Source organism: Sceloporus undulatus, chromosome 3 (assembly GCF_019175285.1).
Source record: "Sceloporus undulatus isolate JIND9_A2432 ecotype Alabama chromosome 3, SceUnd_v1.1, whole genome shotgun sequence".
In the NCBI taxonomy this organism is placed as follows: Eukaryota; Metazoa; Chordata; class Lepidosauria; order Squamata; family Phrynosomatidae; genus Sceloporus; species Sceloporus undulatus.
Genome location: NC_056524.1, coordinates 77551575 through 77573822, shown reverse-complemented (window position 1 = coordinate 77573822; position 22248 = coordinate 77551575). Strand labels below are relative to the sequence as shown.

The 22248-nt window shown below is 40.6% G+C and overlaps 1 protein-coding gene across 1 annotated transcript in view; it reads right to left on the bottom strand.

Moving 5' to 3' along the window:
- The window catches only part of CFAP47 (cilia and flagella associated protein 47), a 350299-nt gene that overhangs the window by 253026 nt on the left and 75025 nt on the right, over window positions 1-22248 (bottom strand). Inside the window, exons 25-30 of the mRNA XM_042458393.1 lie at window positions 18433-18628; window positions 14825-15070; window positions 11311-11411; window positions 8286-8417; window positions 3995-4214; window positions 228-434 (exon numbers count right to left, since the gene is read on the bottom strand). Coding sequence (XP_042314327.1) covers window positions 228-434; window positions 3995-4214; window positions 8286-8417; window positions 11311-11411; window positions 14825-15070; window positions 18433-18628 — 1102 coding nt within the window. The remainder of the gene's footprint in view (window positions 1-227; window positions 435-3994; window positions 4215-8285; window positions 8418-11310; window positions 11412-14824; window positions 15071-18432; window positions 18629-22248) is intronic.

Genomic DNA, 22248 nt, shown 5'->3' with positions numbered 1-22248 from the left:
CATGTCAAAATCCATAATTTTAACCCCAAAACCTGCCCTCGACTTATACATGAGGTCGACTTATAGATGAATATATACGGTAAGCATAGGGAAGATTTGATTTTAAAAAGACACACATGAACCAGATAAAATGTAGAAGAGAATATTGCTGTGAGGAAAATATTATCAAAGCTTTTAAAATACTTCAGGAACATTCTAGGCAAAATACAAAATTTTTAAACACTTACTTGAGAAAAGTAATCATTGTAGCATGTTGCCAATGAAGCTGCACCACTCGCTGAATGGGATCAAATGGCAAGGATTGACTTGAACTAATTCCAGGCAGTAACTGCCCACTCAAGTGAAGCAGCATGTCATAAATGGTCTTGATATCCTTACCAAGATTTAGTTTAAGCTTTTCATCTGATGAAGTCATTTGAATTTTACAGACATCACTAGGTGGGGAATAAAAACAGTTTTGTTTCATTACTGAAAGAAAACTAAGGTTAAATGTGTTAATACTACTACTCTCTTATTGGCAATCCAATCTAGAAATGCATGTATTCTATTACAGCAGTAGTGAAAATCACTTAGCCCTCCAGATGCTGTGGGGCTGCAACTTCAAGCAGCCCTAACCAGTGCAACTAATAGTGAGGAATGATGGGTGTTACAGTGCAACATAATTCCCACTCAAGTATTACAGTGATTCTGGTGTTATCTAAAGTCTCAGTTCTGGATCAGGGGACATAGTATTAACACTTTCTCTTCACAGGCATAGAATCATAGAGTTGGAAGAGACCACAAGGGCCTTCCAGTCCACGCATAATGAAGAAGCAGACAACTCTAAAAGCTATGTCAGTAAACCTCTTATTTTTCTTTTTCTTCTTTTGCTTGAGGATCCTGTTTATTTAATCAATCCTTTGCTTGTTCATTTTATTCTATTTTTTGGAAGCTGTCCCTGCTTTGTTACTGTGTGCCTTCAATTCATTTCTGACTTATGGCAATCCTAAAATGAACCTATCACAGGGTTTTCTTGGCAGAATTTGTTCAGATGGTTTCTGTCCCTTGCCTTCCTTGGAGGCTGAGAGAGTGAGACTTGTCCAAGATCATCCAGTGGGTTTCCATGGCCAAGTGAGGGTTCAAAACTGGCCTCCCAGTGTCCTAGTGCAATACTCAGACCACTGCACCATGCTGGCTTTCTGTTCCTGCTTAGTTCAATAAATCTACTGAAATGGAAACTGGAGTTTATTTGAATGTTCTTGTCTTCTGAGAGTAATTTAGCATTACCAGATTAAAAATTGGAGACAGCTCCTGTACCTTTAATGGTTGTGCAGAAGAAAAAATGTCCAAAGGTATTGCTTGTCACGCACCCAGGTAGTTTTCACTCTGACAACCTTAGTTAGCATGCAAGGGTAGCTATGTTGGCCATTTAGTAAATTCAAACAAAAATCCACCAAATAGTGATACCTTTATTGGCCAACCAAAAAGCACAATATACTCATTGCAAATTTGAAAGCTCCACTGGCTTCTTCATCAGGCAAGATGTTACATACCAGGAGAAAAATTGGAGCTGTTAGTAAGATGCATTTTGTTGTTTCTTTCCTTAATTAAGATGGTATGAGGAAGGTATCTTTATCAGGCTGGCCCCTTCTCCTCTGGCCATGTGGCATTTTCGAGAGCTATACTGATGGCAAAATCATGCTAATCCAGTAGTTAAACAGTGTAAAGAAACTCTGAAAAATAGTTCCTTCCCTTCCATAAGAATGGCAGTATGGGTTTTCCAGTATTCAGAATATAAACCTTATTTAAAAGGTAAAACTGTTTGCAGCTTGCCCTTACCCTCACAAGTTTGCAAGGCAGACACCTCAGGTTATTTCACAGCCTGTTAGACTATAACAACATTTCCAAGATGTTTTGGACTACAATTCCCATCAACCCAGCCAGTCATCATAACCAGTGTTTAGAAAAGATATGAGTTATAGTCAAAATATAGGAGGATGCCATGCTGGGAAAAGGTTCAGCTACAGTGAACCTCCCAGTCATGGAGTTTAACACAAGCATACAGAATTCAAGTCCTTCCATGTTTATAGCTAATAGAACAAATGTAAGAAAACAAGATTCTGTTCTTCGTTGTATCCCAGTGTAGATTGTTATTGTTCCAGTTTGGCTTCTCTTGAACCACATGTACTCCTTTCATCCAACATGGAATAAGGAAGACAGTTCACACAAGTCCTCCATCATGAAGACAACCCAGTTTAAGGAGACATATCTACTTTGGTCATGTGTTGACTGTTTCCAATTATTTTACCCAAATGGCAAAGGAACTTACAGCTTCTGAGGTTTTTTCCCTCTTCAGTTCCCCACCGTGTATGCACAGATTCACATATCCATAGGGGCTATTCAGAAACAAAAATCATACAGCTCACCTTTCAGCCTTAGTGTTGTTTCTTCACAGTGCATGGACATACTGACAGATGTTCACTTGTGGTCACCTGTTTGGCACTACTGCCCCCTGATTAGCAATAATGCTGTCCCCTACCCACTCACACTGCTGGCATTCCCTCCCACATTTGCACACAATTGCAGCCTTACCTAGCACAATCCTACAAATATCTACTCATAAGTAAGTTTCATTAAAAGTAAGTCACAGGAAAGTGGGTATAGGAGTGAAAGTTCATGTACAAGTCTGTTTGGAACTAAGGTGCAAAACACACTGCAGAAATAATCCAGTTTGAGACTGCTTTAACTACCCTGTCTCAGTGCTAGAGAATCCTGGGAACTGTAGATTATTGTGGCACCAGAGCTCTCTGACAGAGAAAGCTAAATGTCTCACAAAACTACAGTTCCCAGAATTCCTTAGCATTGAGCTAGGGCAGTTAAAGCAGTCTCAAACTGGATTATTTCTGCAGTGTGTTTTGGGCCTAAATTCCATTGAGCTCAATAATGCTTACTCCCAGTAAAGTGGTTTATAGTTCTTACTCCATGAGATAAGCCTTCCCTGCCACTCCTTTCAAAAGGACATCTGCTATTCCTGCAAACCCATGCCAAAAATAATGAAAACCAAGTTGAAGGTAAGGTGGTGATTCAAAGATTCAAAGCTTTGCATATGTTCAGAAAGCAAAGAAAAAATATTGCTGATCTTTACTGGCTGCTGTAGATATAACCAGTCTCCTGGCACACCATTCCACACACACACTGATCTGTATCCTGGCTGAAAGACACACTAGTTCTTCCCTCAAACCACAGATGATAATTGAGGAGTTGTTTTTTTTAATGACTTAAAATCTTCACATATGTAAAAGATCTGATTTCAAAATGGATAGGGAAGAACATCATGTGACCTACCATGATTGAGATCATGGTAAGGCAGCATTATTTTCCCTCTGTAGATTCAGCCTGAGTTATATAATGAACATTCTCTAACAGAGCATTGACTGTACATTAGAGTTCCATCTCAGATTTTGCCAGAGAGGGACCAGCTTGTATAGAAATGTCCCAAACCCTCAACATTACAGTCTAAGAAGCTTAGACCAAGAGTACAATGTTGGGATGGACCCTCAGGTCACAGGAATAGAAAGAATGAAACTATCCAATTTCAATAATTCTTTTTAAGTCCCATTGACACAAGGGAAGCATACAAGTTGTGATACAACAAGTATGGGATTGATTCACTCTCTCCAGTACTACTTTAATTACAGGAGTTCATATATGCCTGTACAGTCAGTTTTTTTTTCTGATTTTATTGACAATTATAACTAGAAGTTCTGTCTTTGACCAAAGGAAGGCATGGATAATACTGTGCCCTCTTTCAGTTGTTCATCATGCTTCTTTATGCAGCCCTTCTTCATTTTGCTTAAAACTACCATTTCATCTTGTGATTTGTTCCTTATCCTGTGACCTGCCAATTGTCACACCAGAATCATCATTAAACCCATTGCAAATATTGAAGTTAACATTTCATCAAATTAACAGGATTCTTTTTTAAAAGTAATGTGAGAAAACAATCAACAAGTACCGTCTTAGAGATCGTGGAATGGAAATGGGGTTTGGTCCTTTAGACCAACCGAAGAGAGTAAACCAGCTCTGGACTGCTGTAATCACTTTCTGGAAAAAGGCATATTCCTCTGTGCCTTCTGCAGGAATCAGTGATTGTTCAGGTGTGCTCCCAATCCGTCTACTGTGGCCAACAGAATCTTTCATTTTTAATATTTCCTTTTCAAGCGTCCTTTCCAATTCTGCACAAAAACAGTTGCATTTAGTTGTAGTTCTGCCACCTTGTAGCAAACAAACAAGAGAGTACTTATTTTCCTTTAATTTACCTTTTGCTGGAAAGAAAACCAAGCCCTTCCAGCATGTCCATACTTTGTTATGATTACAACACTAATCAGAGGTTACAAATCTTTACCACAGACAAATCATTAGCTATCATATAAAACCAAACAAAATTAATAGCTTTATACTTGGAACTTCACAGATTAGACTAAATGTTAATGAATGTATTATCACTTCTACAGTGTAACCTTGCAATCACTGATGTATTAAATCATCATCACAAAATTGATTCCATACAATCTCTTTACTGCACATGTCTGAAAAACAAAATTTATAATACTACAAAGTGGATCATGAAATATCTTTATCTCAACAGTTGATATTAAATATTACCTTCTCACAACTGTTTTTCTTTTGATATATTAATTTCTATCCCATCTTCCCACACAGTAGAATCACACTGGCATATATATGAATATTCTGACACATTATCACAAGAATGCAAGAAAAATCCAGTTGATTGTTGGATTAGTCTAAGTGTCCACCTAATCTAATATTCTTGTTTCTAACAATGGCCAACCAAATATATCCAGAAACCTCTTCAGCAGAGATGTGAGATGTAAACCATTCTTCGTTGTTACCCCTGAAAATGAATATTCATTAGCACGCTCTCTCTGAATCAGAAGATTCTCATTATTTATCACAATTAATAGCCAGTGAAAAACCTATCCTTTATGAATTTGTCTATTCGCCTTTCAAAGGAGACACAGATGCCCTAGATTAGTGCTGGTTGCAGTAATGGGTTAGATAGCAACACAGAGCTTCTGCTGATCCATAGAAAGTGTTTCAGGCAGGTACCTAGCCAGGAACACCTGTTCCCCTTTGGAAGGGGATAAAGGCTAGGTGCCTGCTGGCACTGATGGGAGCCAGCACAAAGTGGGGGAAAGAATAACAGGGCACCCCACCACCATAGGAAAGAGGTGTGTACTACCTCCTTGCTGCTATGTGGACTTGCTGCTTGCTACCTGGTGGACTGCTGGCCTCAGACTGTTTCCTGCCAGGACCAGGCCCCAGGTACCTAGCCAGGAACATCTGTTCCCCTTGGGAAGGGGATAAAAGCTGGGTGCCTGCTGTCTGTGGCAGACCCGTGGGGTTGTCGCCAAAGGGGGAAACACCAAAGAAGGGTCACCCCTTTGGAGGAGCAAGAGCAAGGACCAGTCCATTTGGCTGGTAGGGGATATGTTGATTGGTTTGTGTTCTAAACAATAGGCCGGGCAAGGGAAGGGAAGCAAGCCAGGGAGCAGCCATCCTCACAGTAATGGGCAGAGGGAGATACGGTATGGTGAATCAGCCATATTACCCTAGAAGAAGGGAGAGCCACAGGGTATTGATTATTCCCAAGATGACCCCAATTTCAAATAGCCTCGGAAACAGGCCTCCCGGGCTGAAAAAGCTGCTGCTCAATGTCAGGTTGGTGAATGGAAAAACATCTTTGATCCAGGACCTCATCCCGGATGAGCACGCCAACCTGGCATGTATTATGGAAACATGGCTGGATGAAGCTGGAGGGGCTAATCTCTCCTGGCTTTGTCCACCAGGGTTCTCCATACAGCAGCAAGCAAGGCCTGGGGGGCAGGGAGGTGGAGTTGCAGTAGTCTATCAGGATTCCATCTCTCTTACCACATGTCCTGTCCCACAGTCTACTGGTTATGAGTGTGTTTACTTATAGATGAGTGGCAGGGACAGAATAGGGATTCTGTTGGTGCAATAACAGTCTCTCTGCCTGAGCTGGCTGAGTTAGTCTCTGTGGTGGTGATGGATACCTCTCAGCTTGCTATCTTGTATCAGGAGTGGCTCAGGACTTCATGTCTGCCATGACAACCATGGAGCTGCCCCAAGTAATATCGGAGGCCACCCATGCTGCTGGACACAATCTAGACTTGGTTTTCTGTTTTGGGTGGGGTGATAGTGGTCTGGGAGTGGAGGAACTCTCTGTAGTTCCATTGTCATGGACTGATGACTACCTGGTAATGTTTAGACTCACTGGGACTCAGAGCTTCTGCAGGAATGGAGGGCCGATTAAGATGGTCCGCCCCAGGAGGCTTATGGATCTGGATGAATTCCTGATGGCTCTTGGGGAGTTTCCTGTTGCCTTGGCAGATTATCCTGTTGAAGTCCTGGCAGATCTCTGGAATAGGGAAATGGCCAGGGTAGTGGACACGATTTCTCCTAAGCTTCCCCTCCCATGAAATGGAGTCAAACATGTCCCCTGGTTCACCAGGGAACTGGCGGTGACAAAACAAATGGAATGGAGACTAGAGCAACAATGGCAGAAGACTGAGAGTGAATCTGATCGGAAATGGGCTAAGTCCAAGGCAATGGAGACAGCAAAGAAATTATACTTCTCTGCAACCATTGCGTCTGCACAATGTCATCCAGCAGAGCTGTTCCAAATGGTCAGGGGCCTCTTATACTCTGGCTTCCAAGAACAAAACAAAGACGATTCAACAACTTGCTGTGAAGAATTCATGAGACACTTTGCAGACAAAATCGCTCGAATTCCCTCTGACTTGGATGCTGTATTTGACCCAGGTCCAGTGGATGTAATCTTGGCATCTCTTGTCCTGCATTGTTGTCCAGCCTTCTCGGTGGCTGCTCCCACCCTCTGGAATGCCCTTCCTCGGGAGGCTAGGCTGGCCCCCTCCCTGTTGGCCTTTCGCCAGCAGGTAAGAAGTTTTTTATGCCAGCAGGCTTTCAGCAGATAATGCACCATAGCAGGGTGGTTCTTTTAGTTTGTTTAAGTTGTGTATTGTAAGGTGATTTTAAATTTTTATATTGTGAATTTGTTATGACTTTTAATGTGATTTTATATATAATCATTTTAATCGTTATATTTTATAATAATTTTAATTGATTTTATCGGTAAACTGCCTTGGGTCCCTTTGGGGAGGAAGGTGGGGTATAAATTAAATAAATAAATAAAGTTCACCCAAAATTGAAAGGGAATGCACTCCCTCTGAAAACCTTGGGTTGCAATTTAAGGGTGCTCTTGGCCCTGATCTTAGAGATATATTTTTAACCTTCACCTGGAGCCAATGGTATCTTTGCAAAACTGAGATTGCTGTATCAACTGAGTCACACTGGAAATTTCTGATCTGGTCCAGTCCCAGTAATCCATGCCTTAGTCATCTCTTGTTTTGCATGTATAATGTGCCCTAATGTGCATTCTTTAGAATCAGAATCACCAATTAGTTCAAAATACTTAGGATAAAATAAAGGACCTCTTTAAGGTATCTCTCTTCCTGAAAAATCATTTCCACCATTCAATAAGCTGGTTTTCACAAATGCTAAATGGCTTGAGACCATATTGGTTCTACACACAGTTTATCAAAGTTTTAAGTTTGTATGATCACTTTGTTTCTGTGACTTTTACACATACAATATTTATTGTACTGATTTTCTTTATGTTGCCTTGGAAATTAAGTTTGGGAGCATAAACACTTAGATGTAACAACAATATTTTCTAAATGTTTGTTAATAAGTCTCATAGAATTTCACAAGTAGGATGAGTGAGAATTTCCCTTTGCAAAAACCTTGCTGATTTTTAACTAGTCATGTGCTTATATGCATTTAATAATTTTAACTGTATTGCTTAATAGTAGGAAAGAAGCTATTTTTAGAACAATCTTACCAGCACAGCAAAATCCAGACTGGCCATAAGGATCTGGCTAATATTCTTACTCAACAACAACATCAGATAAGACCCTCTGACACTGTTTCCTAAGGAACTAATATTTATGTTCCTAAGGAATTAATATTTTGAATATTCAGAACAAGAACTGATCGACTCAGCTAAGTTAATTTTGTTTGCTGTATAACTAAGATCACTGCATAACATCTACTAAATAGGTATACCAGTTATACCAAGAAATCCCTAGAAATATAAACACCTGTAACACAACACAGAATCTAGTAGCTTCACAGAACTCCTGAAAATTTCAACAGCCTTTAACAAATATTACCAGTCTTCTTACCTGCAACAGAATTTTCATAGGCAGAGTTGGTAATTGCATCGAAAGTACTGGAAGAAGTTTGTGAATATGCTCCTGGAATACAGCATGGATGTTGCAATGCTTCTCCAGTGCTATAAATTATTTCAGTAGAATCTATACATTTGATAAAAACATAAACAGAAGACACCACCATATAAGTCTGACTTGACCATCAACAGTAAAAAGAACAAAAAGGGATATTTTATCTGCTAATTGCATGCTCCCTACTGAATAAATAGTTACACAGAAACAAATAAATCATTCATAATAACATAACCTATATAGCTAGTGCTACTGGTGGGGGGGATGGCCTAAAACCAATTAAATGCTAGTGGGGACAAAATCTCTCTAATACAGTTGTACCAATTACACAGTTCTCATTCTCTCCTGTCCTTTTTCACCATCTGATAATTTCCTTCATCTACTCTAAACCCAATCTATGGCAAACATGCTTATAATTTAACCAGCTATGCCATTTCATCACTGCTTCTCACTTTCCATGACCTATGTACCTCTAAATCAGGGGTGAGGAAAGTGTGGCTCATGGGTTGCATATTGCACATAAGCAGGCCCGGCTCTAGGTATTTGGCCACCCTAGGTGAGAAATATTTTGGCATACCCCCCCCCCCCCATAGCCCCTCAAAGTGTAGGAAAAATGTATGGCATGATGTAGGGCGAAATGTAGGATATTCAAGAAAAATGGAGGACATGACCAACTAAAAGCCAAAAACATTAATAAAAAACAATATAAATTTGTTTCTCAGTCATTCTCAAAATTGAGGACATTTTGACATTCTTCCTGGATAGAAGTCTGGGATGTAGCTTTGTGTGGTTTGTGTGTTGGACTAGGGCTCTGGAGACCAGGATTCAGTTCCCTCAAGCAAGTCAAACTCTCTCAGCCTCCTCAGCAGAAAGCCATGGCAAACCTCCTCTGAACAAATCTTGCCAAACAAACCCCAGGATAGGTTTGCTTTGGGGTTTCCATAAGGTGGAAAACAACTTGAAGGTACACAACAACAAATAATAACTGAGTACTGTACCTTTCAGTGCAGTGGAGGGTCCAGCATGGTGTAGCGGCCTGAGTATTGGAGTAGGACAATGGGAGACCAGGGTTCAAATTCCAGCTTGGCCATGCAAACCCACTGGGTGACTTTGGGCAAATCACACTCTCTCAGCCTCTCAGGGCTTCCCTTTCTTCCCTTTCTGCTTCTCTCCCTTTTCTTCTTCACCCTGCCTTTTTCTTTCCTTCCACCTTCTTCCCTTCCTTTCTCTTCATCTTCCCTTTCCTTCCTCTCTTCCTTCATTCTATAGTTCCCCCTGCCTTCCTCACCTTCCCCTCTTCCTCCCTCCTTCCTTCCTTCCTCCTCTTTTCCCTTTCTTCCTGCCTTCCTGCCTTGGTCCAGGGATACCCACCTGCTGCGTTGCCCAGTGGGAGTCAGGCGTCACTCCCCACATGCTTAGGGGCCCTCTTGCTTGCTCCTTCCATGGCCGAGGAGGAGAGTAAGTCTCTTGGGGAGGGGAGGGGAGGGGAGAGGGGACCTCAGAGGAGATGCCTGTGGCAACGTGGCGGGTGGGCAGCCCTGGACCAAGGCAGGGAGGAAGGAAAAAGAGGAGGAGAGGAGAGGAGGGAGGCAGGGAAGGAGGGAGGGAAGAAAGAAAGAAGGAAAGAGAGGAGGGAAGTAAACAGAGAGGAAAGGGCTGCTGCTCCGCTCGCCTCATCCTCAGGGCTCTGGCCACTCTCTCTCTCTCTCTCTCTCTCTCTCTCTCTTTCTGGCCTCCAGGCTCCCTTGCCACCCCACCGCCCCCTACATTTTGCCACCCTAGGCAGCCGCTTAGTTTGCCTATATGGATAAGCCGGCCCTGTTGGGATACAGAGTCACAAGGAAAATGTGCAATGTGGGTTTTAATAGTAACCAGGCATTGGGGGGTTAGTGTGAGCCATAATGATTAGGCATTAAGCAGGAAGTGACATCAAAAAGATAGTCAACAAGTGCTGTAAAATACTGTAGAACGCCACCAGTCTGAGAAATCACTCAGGAGGGAGGCTAGGTTCTTTGTGACTCTAGAGGGAGAGGCAAGACCTAGTAAGCCTCATGGAGCCCTTGCTAGAGTAGTGAGGAGCATTTCACCCCAGAGTGGGTTGTTATTAGTGTGGATGGTGGTTGGTGTCGATGTATATATTGTTGTACACAGTGGAACTTCTTCTAAGAATAAAAGCCTCATCTGAACTCTTTGCTCATTGAGAAAGGAAGAAGTGTTTCTCCAGCTCACAAGCTGCTGACTACAGTCTTGAAGGCAGAAAATCTGGTGCCAAACGTTGACGTGTGGCCTCATATGCTGCGCAACATCAAAAGCGTTTTAACAGGCCCTACACATAGGACCACTCAAGATGGCCCCTGAAGCCTACCTGAAGCCCCAGGCTCCTAAAAATGTGAATTGGGGGCAATTTTCAGGCAATTATTTAGTTGAAATCCTCCCAAAATGCTCTCAATGTGGCACTTTGTATCTCCTTACCCAGAGCCCATCAAAAATTGAAAAAAATATATATATTTGAAAATTAGTCAAAATGGCAGTCAGATATGATGGTGCATCACTTCAGGTGTGCTAAAACTCACTGGTGCAGTCCACTAGACAAGTGGCCATCTGTCAGGGTGCTTTGATTGTGATTTCCTGCATGGCAGGGGGTTGGACTGGATGGCCCTTATGGTCTCTTCCAACTCTACAATCCTATGAGTCTAACTGGTGATCTCAAAGTGCTCCTTTAGATATTTGTATTTTTTTTAAATTGTATTTTTACAACTTGCCAAAGCATTACCTACTCAAAGAATTAACCTATAATGTTTGCACTACCCAACAAGAATTTGATTAACCAAGGCATTTCAAAGTACACCTGAACAAAATCTCAGTACATGTTGCACATGACAAATATCTGAGGGCATTAGCTATCCTGTGCAGGGAATCTACTATCACAGGACCTTATGAACAGAAGAAAATATTCTATGCTTACCACTTTTCAGGATAATATGTTGGTCATTAAGATGGTATGCCAGGTATGGATACACAGTAAGGAGGCAATTCTCTGCTGTTGCAGATACCTGCAGTGGGAATCTAAAAATACAGTAACTTTCACTGAAATTACTGTTCAGTGTTTGCTAACCAAAAATAGTATTTTCCAATTTTCCCTGAATCTCACACTGCACACATTTATTTAATTTATTTCCTTTTTTTCTCCAATATATAGTAATAGTAAATTGTTTGTTGCTTAGTCCAAAGACCATTGCAAACAAAACATTGAAGCTTTCTTACAATTACAAGATCATCATTAAAAGTTAAATCAAATACATACCTAAGCTTAAGATAAATATCTTGTATTGTACACAGATCACATTTGCAGTAACAAAGAAAGAGCACTAATTAACCATTAGTGTCATAACAAAAAGCATTTTATACACTCATATGCTCAGGTGTCCATGGCAGTTAAAATGGTCTCCAAAAACTTTTCTCTGCATTTGGTAAGCTTCTCTGCAAACACAGTGACCCTTTGAATCAGATATTGATTTGTTGATTGTAACAAAAAACTAAATTCTCTTTCACAGGTTTTTTTGTTTGTTTTTTGTTTTTTTAAGGAAAGGCTCTAAATAACTTTCTCTGATATCAGTACATATCTGGCATTCAAGTATATAACAAGCCAATCTTCCAAAGCTGGCTTTCCACAGACACACAGCTTATCTTGAACTGGGATACCATAAAATCTTCCCATTTCACCATCATGTTGATTTGTTCAAAACAAGTCTTTACATGATTCCATTGGCAGAGATATTGTCAGATATTTTTCATGTTTATGTTCACATTTCACACTGGCTAATCATTTCACTGTTCCTATGTTTGCTAGGGCAGTTATATTAGTACAGACACTAATTTTATTTTTAGTATCATTGATCCTTGGATTCAATGCCTGAACAAACAATCCAAAATTTGGTAGTAAGTTTAAAAGTTTCTGATGCCAAAAATTTCCTTATGGGAGTGTCCTCTGTTCCTCCAGGCAAATCTAATGAAGCCTTTTTTCCATTAAATGATGTATTCTGCACCAAAGGTTTACCATCCTAACATATATTAGCCCAGCAATCTTGTCCGTACTCAATTCAGCTCTAGTTAAATAAGATGGAGTAGATAGGCTGCATCTGCACTGCAGAAATAATCTGGTTTGACCTCACTTTAAGGGCCATAGCTCAGTGCTATGGAATTCTGGGAACTATAGTTTGTTGAGACACCAGAATTCCACTGGGATAATCCAGTTCCTGCAGGTGTGGATCAGGTTCTGCAGCCAGACCCTGCTTTCACAGTGAACTATGCACAGTCCTGACCCATTTGCAACAGGATTGGACTCAGGCTGCTCATTGGTGCCCATCTGCTCCAGCCCTAAGCTGCTCACATACTTAAGGAAGCACAACTTTTCCTTTCAACAACAAAAAGTCAAATCTTTGCAAGCACCATAAAAAACAAAAGAACATAAACTCATACTCAAACTGTCTACAATCTGAGGAAGTAAACTGAAGTCTACAAAAGCTCATGCTGCCAATTTCTTTCTTTCAGTTAGTCTCAAGTTAATTATATCTGTAATATGTACAATATAAGATCAAGGTATTGATTCCTCATCTCTAAATTCAAAGGGCATTCCAGAAGGAAATGATGTAAGTCTTCCATCTTTCTACAACCATGAAGACACCATCCATCTACAGTGTGTATGTCTTTGTATCATCTTTTGACACACTGGGCCAGGATTGACACCCATTGGGGTAGTTTGCACCTAGTAAGAAGGGTCTGCTTAATGCGTCTTGGCCTTTTCACTAAGATCCTCTCCTTGCTTTGTTTTCACTCCTGCTTCTCCAGATAACGGAGGAAGCAGAAAGCACTGGAAGGGAAAGAGGAACGGACAACTCATTCATTCAACTATATAAATGAGAGTAACTTTACCAAGAAGTCACCAAATTCTTGTAGCCAGCACTGTGCCATACATTCTGGGAAATTTCCACAGAATATTAGCACTATCTTAAATACAGTAGACTCTTGTTATATGCTGGGTTTTGGTTCCAAGAGCCCCCATGGATAACAAAATCCGTGGATACTCAAGTCCCATTAAATATAATGACATAGAAAAATGGTGTTCCTTATAAAAAATGGAAAATCAAGGCTTGATATTTGAAATTTATACTTTTTTTGAACATTTTCAAACTCTGGATGCTTGAATCCATGTATAAAAAAATCCATGTATAAGAAGGGCCGACTATGGCGGGATACAGATGGGCAAAAAGGGGTGTGTTCATGACGTCATGAAGGGACAGCCTTCAGACGGCCCTTACCTGAATGCCGCCATGAACACGCCCCCCGCACGCCCCAAGCGGGAAGAAGCGGCATTAAAAAGGTGCTGCTTTTCCCCGCTTCTTTTCTATATAGTGCGCAGCTGCGCATCTCCGTCTGTAAGCTGCTGCACCGGTACGCCAGAATTGCTACGCCGCTAATTTAAGTTGCCCATTTAAAAGCTCCGTGTCTGCTGCGTCACATAATGAGTCGGGGTCCTGGAACATGCGCAGTTTGCAGTCAGGCTTTAATTGCAGCGTCAGCTGCCATGCAGGTGTGGAAGCTGCAGCACAGCTGCAGCGCATTTTAAGACTCGTAACCCTAACCCTAACCCTAGAGCTGCATGTACGCATGCGCTGCTAGAATCGTGGAAAGTTTAGAATTTAAAGTGCACCCCTACACACATTCCTGCACCATTTTCACCTAACAATAAAAAAACGCTAAAACTTTAAATATTTACATATGTACAAGGGAGGTGATGGGGGATGGCAGGGGGACAGCGGTGGCAGCGGCGACAGCTGTGGCTCTGCATTGCAGATTCAGCAAGAGCACGGGGACCAAAGGAGAGGAGGCATCCATGATGCTGGTGACACTGGCAACGTGCAAGTGGACAAGGATGCCAACACCAGCTGATCACCAGCTGGCAGGAGACCACCTTTGTTCTTGGCCAGGGCGGGGGAAAAAGTTTAAAGGGGCTTGTGTGCTTTAAATGTGCACATATGCTTTCTGCCACCGGTGCTGAGCGCCACAGCTGTGCAGCTGCGCATCCGCCAGCTGGCAAAAGAAAAAAAAATGCCCCGTTTTTGGCCGCCCGTGCAGAAGCTGCCTCTCTCTTTGCAGCGTCCTGCGAGGCGGCGGTATGGAAACTGCGGGTCAGAAATGGCCCCAGGTGAGGCGTCGTCACTGCCCCCCATGTGGAAGCCCCATACACCTGAGCCACGCCCCCGGGGCGGGCAGTCTAGAGGCTCCGTATTCAGCAGAATACACCTCCAAGACGTTTTCCCCTGCCCGTCTGTATCCCGCCATGATCAAAGATTCACATGAGATTTTTCATAAAGTACAATTTCAACTGTCTTATTCAAATTAAGCATTTTTATAGGCATTTCCTCTTTACTAAATTTCTAAACCCTTACTTCAATACCTAGAAAAACTTTAAGAAATACCTGTTCTTTTCTTCATCAACAAAGAACAAATTCTTCAAAAAGGACAGTGGTTTTGAAGAACTGAAATTGACTGTACAAGTAAATCCAATATTCTCTCCTTCTTCTGTAATTTTAATTTCATTGCCATTTGGAAAGTCCACTGTTAGGGGATTAATCTCTTTTTTTTCTTTTTCATCATCGTCATCAATATCATCACCATCTCTTCCAGGATCCCTCTCTGGAATTTCAGCTTTTAAAACTGATGGCCTAGAAAACCAAGTAAAATACATATTTTCAATCCACCAGATTAACAATATCAAAAAATATGTTTCCCAAGAAATACTTTGAGAAAAATATTTGTCAAGTATTTGCCATCTGAAAATATACTAACACAGCTATATATCTAGCTACCACTATGTACTTCAAATTAATAAACAATCAAGAGGATAAGTGTTTCACGTTACAGTGCAAACCTTCCCTTACACGGGGATCCGTTCCAGACACCACCACCACCACCCCACATAAGGGGAAAAACATGTATGCTTGAGCCCCATTGGAAGTAATGGGGCTTGTTCCTGCACCGTGCCGCATTACTTCTTCTGGGGCGCACCAGGGGTTTTTCTGGCACGGCTTCCAGTGTATGCTGGAAGCTGCGTAAGGCGAGCCCACATATAATGCGAGCTCACTGTATAGTTATTCATAATTTTCAAACTTTTATACTATTCACTTTTATAAACAGTAAAAATAAACAGTATCACAGTAATACCAAGATGATCTTGATTATTCCTTTCTTGGGTCTATTTTCAAGGTGACCTAAGTTTGCCTTAATGTCTGATCGAAACAGCAATCTTTGGCACAGTCAAGCACTCAAGCATGCCAAAAGGAATTCTGTAGCCTTTGAGTAGCATAATACCATATGAGACCACAGAATACCCTTTCAAAAAAAGGCTTGTCATGTAGCGTGGTTATAAAACACACACAAACAAATTACAAATCCTCAAGAAATATGCCAAATTAAACTCAAAATATTTTTATAATTTTTTTATTCAGCCAATAAATCCACAATTCCTAAACACATACAGTAGTTTTTCCATTATACCTTTTAAAACAATCAAGAATTATCCACCAAAGAAAAACAAAAAATAATCCACTATAATCATGCTATTTTATTTGCTCCTTACTATCTTATTAAACTTAGGCCTCATACAGGCAGGCCAAAATAAAGCTGCTTTGGGTCACTTTGGAGATAGGCTGTTTAAATGATGCATGCATCCTAAGAGTCCAGAAGCCACACCAAAGCCACGATCCAGTCCTAAGGACTGGAGCGCAGCTTTGGTGCAGCTTCTGGACTCTTTGGACACATGCATCAATTAAACAGCATACCTCCAAAGTGACCTGAAGCAGCTTTATTTTGGCAGTCTGTATGGGGCCTTTAATAGTTTACCTAAGTTCGATGTAGTTAAATTATTTCCTTCCTGGGTTTGCTGTTATTTTCCATATATCATAAAACTTCTTCATTATATAACTTCCCAAGTCTATTACACTGTATGTTCTGTCTGTAAATAATCATTTTTAATTATACAGATTAATTTCTTTGACCATTTCTGTTTGTATACCTTCAGGTATAAATTCAAAATAATTAAGGAGCTGTCAAAAACTCACTGAATCAGTACTAGATATAATATGACAATTATGCTATGAGACTTGAACCTCTATAGTACAAACACAGTTCTAGACTCCTAAAGTCAACGCAGCATCACAGGAAAGCTGAATGACTAACTACTGTGAGTTTTATACAATTTGCTATGTAACAGAAAATGAATTCCGAGTGAATTCTGTGCCCGAACAAAAAATCTAACATTGTTCTGCCAATATGACATTTGGTATAGAAATATCCGTGAAGTAATCAATGGCTATTTGTGCTCATTTATGCTCATGCCTACCACACCTTCTGGTATTTCAAAGCTGTACTGCACAATGATATGTCTCATGCTAACAGAGTTTGGACGGATTAGTTTGTTGGGATACAAGACAAAACTAGCACAGGTGAGGTGCTGTCTCAGCTATTTCTCATTTCCACCTAGTTCCAAGGAGGTTGTTTTGGATCTAAACCAGTGTCCAGCCTCAGTAATATGGATGAGGGCAAGCAAATTGAAACTCTATTCCTGGTCATGTGAAAGGCAGGGCACAGAAAGGGATATGGATTGTGCAGGATTGGGTTATATATACACTTGAAGCTGCAGACTTGCAGTTTGGTTGTACTATAGGACGTAGCTTTAAACTTCGAGGCCCAAGTTTCTGCTGTAGCCAGGGCTGCTTTTGCATACTAGAACTTAATGAGCCAACAGTACCTATTCCTGGAGATGCCTGATCTGGCCATGACACCACATACCTTAGTTACATCCTGCAACACACTCTGCACATGACAGCCTTTAAAAAGTGTTCAGAAACTTCAGCTGATACTGAGCTGCAGCTAGAATGTTAACTCAAGCAGATTAATAGGGCCATACTACAACAATTCCACCAGCTACTGTTCTGTTTCTCAGCACAATTCAAAGTGCTGGTTATGAACTATAAAGCTAATACAGCTTCAGTCCAGGCTATCTGATAGACTATATATCACCCATGAGCCTGCCTGGACCATGAGAGCCGCAGGAAAGGTCCTTCTTTCAGTATCACAACTTTCTCAGATAAGGTTGAGAAGTTAGGCTTACCATGAATATTCATTTTAGGAATGCAGGTTGTTGTTGTTATTATTATTATTATTATTATTATTATTATTATTAAGCTTTATTTATATAGCGCTGTAAATTTACACAGCACTGTCCATAAAATTATTTAATTAGACGGTTCCCTGCCTTCATGCTTACAATCTAAGAAGACACAACACAGAAGGAGAAGGGAATGGTTGAGGGGAAGCGGATCAGGTCCAGCATTCTTCTCTCCCTCTGAGACCTGGACCATGGCAGATGGACAGATGGAGGGATCTGTATCTTAAGGATAGGCCTGATGGCATTGGCCTACCCTCTCTTTGAGGTTGAGTAATCCACCACTTATGGGTTTATCCCCATGTGCCAACAGGTAAGGCAGGAGGCTGACGTTCTTTTTTTCTTCACTTTAACTTCCACAGCCCCCCTTTTCCATCAGTTTCATTATCTAGCCCTGGCCTTTCTCTAATACAGTATCTACCTCTCTGACCTATGTGCTTCCTTGTAATTTCTTCCTCAACTTGGGAGGGTGTGGATTGCTCAACCTGCCATTCTAGAATTAACATTCACAGTAAGTATAACTTCTCATTCACAGGATGTCAGGTGGAGCAATCCACCACTTATGAGATGTACCCAAGCTTAAACAAAACTATCAGTACAGTATATATATCAGGGGTTAAACTGTAAAGAAATAACTCCTGAACCAGAACAGATATTATCAGAAGACTGGAAAAAGGCTAATGCTAAACTAGCTAACAGTTATCCTATAACTATATTACTTTTTCCAATTGTTGTTTTTCTATTCCTTTATTAGTAGCACAAAATTATTAATTTTAAAGGAGCAGACAGAAAATAGTGATCTCCCACCTGTTAAGAATGATGTTACTACAATGTATACTGCAGTTTAGAGTGGTGATTTACCTTAAATAATTTTGGGGAATTATGGAGACATTTGCCCCTGTTTTCACACTGAGAGGAACTGGAGTCAATATCAGTAGTTGAGGGTCAAAGCTGATCTTGGGTGACCTTAGAGCACCAGATAGACTGACAGTTCTGTACACAGACATCTCATCATTCAAGAACACTGGGACTTCAGCTGTGTATTCTCCAGGACAACCTGGCGAAAAATGTTAAGAGTCACCCATATTACTAAAAATGATATGTGCATTTTTAGGACAAAGATCAGATTCAAAAATGAAACACACATATCTGTTCTTGACAACAAGCTAAAATATAGCAACTAGTTACCAGGATTGTGTAATATTTCAGCCCAGATTAACAGATTTTTCTATAAAATCATCTTTAAAGAAGCAATCTACAAATCATTCAAACCTACATTATGTATAATTCAAAAGCCAAGTCATACACACAGCATTTGAAATTATATCCCAGTTTATCTTCCTTCCTGAAGCTCACCAATAAAGATACTACACAGTAGCAGAATAGTCACAGTAGTCTACTGTGTCAAAAACACCTGAACTCCATAGGCTACATAACTGTATAGAGAAGAAATTACTATTGTTTCCCAGTTGTGGAATTTATCTATACCATGAATGAGCCACATCTTGAGAAACAGGAGCTGCAAAGGACTCCCTACCAGATCTCAAAGGTCCATATGTACTCCCATAACCCACTCACACACTAAATTGTGCATGCATGTGTGTGTGCGTGCAAAAGAGCCCTGGTGGCGCAGTGGTTAAATGCTGGTACTGCAGCCACACGGTTGTGAGTTCAATCCCAGGGCTCCAAGGCTGACTCAGCCTTCCATCCTTCGGTAGGTCAGTAAAATGAGTACCCAGCTTGTTGGGGGCAATTGGCTTACAGATTGTAAACTGCTTAGAGAGTGCTGAGTTCACTATGAAGCAGTATAGAAATGTAAATGCTATTGCTATTGTGCGTGTGCACACATGTGTATCACATGCACACATACATGCACATGCATACATATATAGGCACATTGCACCATCTTGGACCGGGGGGAGGCATCTTATCTTCACTCCACTGATGTGATTCTGGCCAAGGAGAAATTTAGGACCTTATCACATTACACTCTTAAAATGAGACTAGGTCACTTTAACTGAACTGACTGCCTCCTGTTGCATTTTTAGTTTTGTAGTTCAGTGAAGCTTAAGAGCTCTCTGGCTGAATATTCTAAATGCCCCTCCTTAAACTGCAAATCCCAGAATGCAACAGGAGGCAGGCACAGCAGTTAAGGCGACCTAGCCCCATTTGAAGAGTGTAATGCGATAAGGTCCCTTTAAAAAAAACAGATGACCAAAAAGTCACTTCTGTTTCTGACCACACACACACACACGAAACCTTTGGTTTAAAACAGCTCACAAGGAGATCACAAGAACATAGGAAGTTTTTCCCCAAGCCCCTGGGGAAATAAGGGGCCTTCATTAAGATTCATGGGGCATTGGGGGTTACATGTGCCACAGAGATTCAATCAACAAGGCACTAAAAATAGTGACTGTGTCTTTCTGAATCAATAGTAACTCTAAGCATTGCTCCTGATGCTCTTCAGAGTTCCCTTGACTTCTATCTCTTTTATTTATGTCAGTTTATTAAACCAGGCATGTACCACAGACATATGTACAGATTTAAAATGCTGCCTCTTCTAGTGCTGCAGGAGCTGCACATTCATTGTATTGCCTTGACATTTTTTCCCAGCAGTGCTAACATAACCTATCCTAAAGATCCCAAATGCTCAATCTCAGTCTTTATCTCTTACATATGTAAATTAAAATGCTTTGCTTAACCAAAAGCATGTTAACAATATGGAACATTTTATACTATACTAATCAAACCATAATCCAAACACAGAAACTGAAGTTCCATTTTCAGCAGATCTACAAGCTTAAAAGAAATTATATGCTGCCTTTATTAAGACACCAGCTCAAGAAGGACCATTCTTTCACATAAAAGGTGTTCACATGTACTCTATTATTAGTTTTGTGCAGCCACTTTTTATAGCTGGATTAAACCGTAAATTTAATTTATTAACAAGTATCTCCTGCTAAATCATCAATACAGGTATAATAATCTTCTTCACAGATTCCTCATAAGATGTTAACAAACAGTCTATACTGTCCAGTTCCATGCAGTTAGTCCAGAAAACTTTATAGAAACTAACTGCTTTGTCAGTCGGCGGCCCAAAAGTATCACCATGTGTGTACGTATTTATATTCTTATAGAAACCCAATAACCAGAGTGCTCTTGGTGGCATACTAGTAAATTACAAACAATTAGGAAATAATAAACAGTGATACAACTGCATGAGAAGGCAGGGTAATTAAAAAGTGTGGGTCATTATTTTTGTAATTACTGAATGGCTGATTTAACAGGTAACTTGCTTAGACTGATCTCAACAGAACATCTTTCGCTCAGAGTGCTCACACCTCAAATTCTTCCCAGTACACTACCTTGTGATGCTATCTTCCTTTCTATTCCTAGCCCCTTTTATTATTGACCTTTCCAACATAAAGTAATAGAAAATCTTAAAAGTAAGCTCAGAAAGTGCTAAGACCCTATTTCACTTTGTAGGATAGCTATCAAACATTCTACAGATACATTGTGAGCAAGATTTTAGGCAGTCTGGCTTTGATGAAGTTTGGGAAGAAAGAGGGGTGAGTTCACAGGAATGTGTGCAAAGTTTAATATAACTCAATCCATGACATAAACTCATCTCTAGTAGACTCAAAGTCTTTCATTACAATTTAATAATATGTCCTATTAGCAGGCAAACACTTTTTTATTCTAAAGGCTCTTGAAAACTGAAGATCTTTAATTAAGGAAAGGATTTTTAAGGAAGTGCTATACTGTTATGTTTTATAAACTTGATCTTAATCGTTTTTAATTGTACATTTGGAAATTGTATGTTTATAATATAGTTAGTAGGTTAACTATATTGTATTTGTTTTGGACTAGGCTTTCTCTGTCCATAGGAGACAACAGTGAAACAGCTTCATGCCACTGAAGATTATTAATAATTAATTGTTTTATTTATATACCGCTATTCCAAAGATCATAGCGGTGAACAGCAAGTAAGCTAATATCAAAGCTGTCAAGAAGATCTCCTAGATTAAGATGCTGATTGTTCAAGGTGAGTGAGACCTCATCTTTATGGGTGTAGTGTGGCTACCATCCCTGCACATTCCACTTTTAGCTTATTGCTGAGTTTTGGGCCCGAAACGCACAGGCCAAATAAGGTGGCTTCCACAGCCACTTTCGGGATATGGCATGACACACACCCCCCAAAATGACTAGAAGCCACTCCAAGGAGGGAAAAGCTGGACCTTTAAGAAGTGGAATTAATCTGCTCCTGCCAGCACAGTTTGGGGCTCTCGCAGTGGCCCACTTCTGGGGTGGGCCGTGCTGGCACCACGATCCCAACCTGATCAAGGCCAGAGCAGCCATAAGCCACTCCTTCCAGGCCATGTACTTTAGCCCATAGTGAGCATTGCTGAGTGTTACAGGCTGAATATCCCTTATCCAGAATTGCAACATTCAAATTTGTCCGCACAAATGGCTGAGATAGTAACACCTCTGCTTTGTACTGGTTCAATGGTTCAATGTAAACAAACTTTGTTTCATGCACAAAATTATTGAAAGCATTGTGTATAAGATTACCTTCAGGCTATGTGTATAAGGTAGATACAAAATATCACTGAATTTCATGTTTGGACTTGGGTCCCATCTGTAGGATATCTCATTATGTATATGCAAACATTCCAA